This window comes from Nannospalax galili, unplaced genomic scaffold (assembly GCF_000622305.1).
Source record: "Nannospalax galili isolate Female #2095 unplaced genomic scaffold, S.galili_v1.0 scaffold239, whole genome shotgun sequence".
In the NCBI taxonomy this organism is placed as follows: domain Eukaryota; kingdom Metazoa; phylum Chordata; class Mammalia; order Rodentia; family Spalacidae; genus Nannospalax; species Nannospalax galili.
In genome coordinates this window covers 1,328,894-1,332,887 of record NW_008343017.1, presented here as the reverse complement: position 1 = coordinate 1,332,887, position 3,994 = coordinate 1,328,894, and the positions used below count along the sequence as shown (strand labels likewise).

The window sequence follows — 3,994 nt, the reverse complement described above, 5'->3', positions numbered from 1 at the left end:
ATATAGTGAAACAAAGTCAATCCACTAGAACCAAATTGTGAACTTTCTTTTCTTTAAGGTCTAGTACAGGTCACTCTCATAATGAGTTTAGTACTACCCAAATGAGTTAAATCTGGATTCTTCAATGAGTTAATTCTGAAAACTGGCTTATAGAAGACCAGAGAAATTACTTCCTTCTCTCCCATGCCCAGTACACATGTACACAATGTACACGTTAATACACACACATATACACACTCAAGTATACAGACCTGTACATGAACAAACTCTCCATGAATTATAACAAAAGGGTACTTTTAACAAAAAGGTACTACACACTATGCTGAGCACCTTACCAAACCATATGAAGAAGGAATTCATATATACACAGTCATCTTTAACACAAATTCAGAGTCTATTATTCTGATAGTTAAAACATGCTTCTGGGCATTGACCTGCTGGGTTAATCTGGGAATTTTCTTTTTGAACCAGACACAAAACCAGACTAACACAAACTATGGGTAGAGGTGGAGATCTTCTTTTTGCAATAAGAAAACATGTATTCCAACAACCCAAAGGAAACTGGGTTTACTCTTTGTAGTTAAAACTTCATATTGCTTGAATTCCAATTTTTTTCTATTAATACAGAAGATTTATTGAAACTATATTGTTCAAGCAGGGTCAAGAAAGCTGAATATTATTTCAGGTTTTCAAACCATAAGAAAAAATAGTGCCTTTAGGTTTTCCATTCAGCTAGGAAAATTATAGCTTCATATTTGCAACATTGGAGCTAAAGCAACGTCAGCACCTCCATCAAAGCCCGTTGCCCAGCAGTTTATAATTCAGACAGAAACATTCGCTTCAAGCCCAACTTGGCCTACACAATCTCACAGAAAATGGAGGAAAATTGTTTTGGCCAGTTCTGTTTTAGAAAAGCAAAAGCGAGGGTGCTTTTACAGGGTACTTTGACAAGCATCTCTGAGAATTTGAGACCATAAACTGGGAATTAGTGAGTTGACATCCTTCATTCTTAAAGTTATAGAAATGACACCGAAGTCCACGGAATCTCATCAGGAAAAAGAGAATCAAACTGTTTTCATGGAATTCTTCGCCAAGACTAATTTCCATATCAGATAGCATTACTGTTCATAGAGGAACAAATAAACTCCAGTGGAAAACAAGGATGGATAGGTAAAGCTTTCTCAGAAGGGCAATGTCTAGATCTAAGTACATTTACATTACAACATTTAGATCTAAGTACAAGGTCTCCAGTATGCCATATGCTCACATATAGAATGAATTTTTTTTTTCCACTTTTAAAGAAGTTCACAATGGCAAACTGGAATTCCCAGAAACTTCCTTTCTCTTCCCAAATGCCTACTTAGACTTAGAAACAGCACCGTCTACAATTGGGTTTCCAGCTGCTGGTGGCAGGAGCTCTTGAGCTCCCCACGAAGGTGGGTGGGAGTGAGCAGCAAGGGGAACAGTCTGTTGCTGGGCCCTCTGTGATTAGAAGCCATGTGGTTGGTGAGCCATAGGTTATTATGTGCACTGTTACAACTTGAGCTGGCTCCTACGGTCTCTGCACCTTTCAAATATATGAAAACTTTAGATACAGTGGCATGTGGTATGCCCTACTTAGCTTTAACTGTCTATTTGAGGGAGTCTCAATTGTGGGATTGTTTAGATCAGACTGGCCAGTGGCCAAGTCTGTGTGAGAGTGTCTTGCTTGGTGATTGATGTGAGAGGGCCCAGCCACAGTGTGAGGCACCATCCTGTAGGCAGGAAGGCCTGAGCTGTATAAGAAAGCTAGCTGAGCATAATCTAGTGTGTGTACCAGACAGTTAGCTAGCAGACAGGGTCACTCCGTGGTTTGTTTCTAGTTCCTGCTTGAATTCTTGCCCTGACTACCCTCAGCGATGGAGGGCAAGCTGTGAGATGAAATAAATCCTTTTCTTCCCAAGTTGCTCTTGTTCAGAATTTTATCACAGCAAGAGAGAGCAAACTAGGACAGAGACTGACATAAAAACATGCCCCTTAGTCTTCCTCTCTACCTCTACACAGATTGTTGGCTTCGGTCATGTCTGTTTTCAGCCAGCACTTATTAAAGTGCTGTTATGGGCCAGGCTCCAGATGATTCCACAAGATACCTGTCAGTGAAGAAGCAAGCGGTTCACAAGAATAGCAGTTCCAGTCCACTTGGGACACATCATTTGGAGGGGGTCCTGAGGTGTCAAAACGGACCTCCTTTCCTCTGGCAAGCATCTGTTACTATTTACTGAACACAGGAAGAGGCCCCCTTCCCCCGTCCCCTCTTTATTTATTTTTATCTTGTGGAGCTGGGGACTGAACAGAGGGCATCATGCATGCTAGAAAAGCTCTACCTCTGACCTGTATCTCCATCCCTCTCTCTTCTCTTAAAAGTTCACTCTTTGGGACGAGGCCTCCCGGCGACTGGGCTTTTGAGGAAGGAGCAGGGAGTGCTCCCAGAGAGGCCTCCGTGGGTCAGGGAGAGAGAGGACTTGGTGCCAGGGCTCCTAAGTGGCAATACTCACCTCATTGAAGTGTGCAGCTATAAGTGACGGTTCCCATAGCTTAGAGCTGCCGGTCCCGGTCCCGCCTTTCTCTTTCTTGGGTGCCATGAAAAGAACAGGAAGAGCACTGGCCTCAAAACCGGGCAGAGGCCCTGCCTGAGCGTCCGCGTTACCTTAGTAGCCGAGGCCACGCCCAATTTCTTAAAGCGCCCCTCCCCCAAACGTGTTCCCAACCGACCCTCAGTTCAACCACTTCCCAGCAGTGGCAGTTTGGGGCGGGACGCCCGGAGAATCCGGATCCCAAAGTTAACTTGGGGATTTTCTAACCGGACAGGCAGGTCACTTTTTTTTTTTTTTTTTTTCCCATTTCCGCGTTCTGCTTCTCTTTTGGAGCTGGGTCTGGTCTGAGTGCACAGTGTCTAGAAACTGAAAGTTATCCTAACAGATCTTTCTACTGAGATGGCCTCAGGTCCTGCGGACAAGCATGGAGTGCTGACCTCCCGGAGCTGGCCAGCCTGATTTCAGCCGCTGTGGTCCTCCTCAGAAAGCTGCCTTTGCCTCCCCGCTGACCCCCACTATTTTCTGCCTTTAGTTTTGCCTCCCATAGAGAGGCCCTGGGTGTTCAGCCACTTTCCCACCAGGCTCTTAATCTTCTTAGAAGTGGGGCTTGTCTGTGTCTGTATTTTTCTGTCTTCTCTGCCGAAACAGCTCCAGGTCCTTTAAACCCCGACTCCTTTGGCAAGGAGAATTTCTTTTCCCATCTCACACGTATCTGGTAAGCCGGATTCCTCAAAATAATGATGACAGTAAGAATTATTGATTCTTGAGCACCTGGAATATTTATCAGCCTAAATAAAACAAGCAGAAAAATTCTCTCGATAATTAGGAAATCGCGGTATCTGTTTGGGAATTTCAGAATATTAGAGTGGGAATATGGAAATATGTAGTGATTATGTTTTTTTTTTTTTAAAGAGATAGAGGGAAAGGGAAGGTTTTAAAGGCAAAATGAGAATTACCTCAGTTATTTTAAAATAATAATCTTTAGCCTAATGATTAATAATGAGAGTGATCTCAGACAGGCAGTTGTGGGCAGATAGCCTTGAAGAGGCCTTTCCTGTGTAAGGTTCTGAGTAAGATGGTGGTTTGGACAGCCTTTCATGATGATGACGTCAAAGCACTCACGTAAGAGCCTTTCTTCAGTGCCTTTGTATTGGTTCTTGGTCCTTGAAGTGTTAGGTTGACACAAGCAACTCCATTTGATTCTGACAACTTTCATATTTCTTTTTTTTAATCTTATTTTTTAAAATTATTTATCTGATAACCACATACTTAGAAGAAGTATTTCATTACATCAGCATTGAGATAGTCAGTAACAATTTCCAGAGCTAAGATGCATCTCTTTCAAAATTTTTGTTTACAGTTGAATTATTACAGTTATACAATATTGTACTCAGTATAAACCCTTTAAGACATAAAATCAA

General features: G+C 42.5%; 1 protein-coding gene across 1 annotated transcript in view; it reads right to left on the bottom strand.

Annotated features, from left to right (window-relative positions):
* Window positions 1–2,831, bottom strand: part of LOC103738844 (sperm-associated antigen 17) — a 155,046-nt gene extending 152,215 nt beyond the window's left edge. The window contains exon 1 of the mRNA XM_029566386.1: window positions 2,535–2,831. Coding sequence (XP_029422246.1) covers window positions 2,535–2,621 — 87 coding nt within the window. The 5' untranslated portion in view covers window positions 2,622–2,831. The remainder of the gene's footprint in view (window positions 1–2,534) is intronic.
* Between the last annotated feature and the right edge of the window lie 1,163 nt (window positions 2,832–3,994).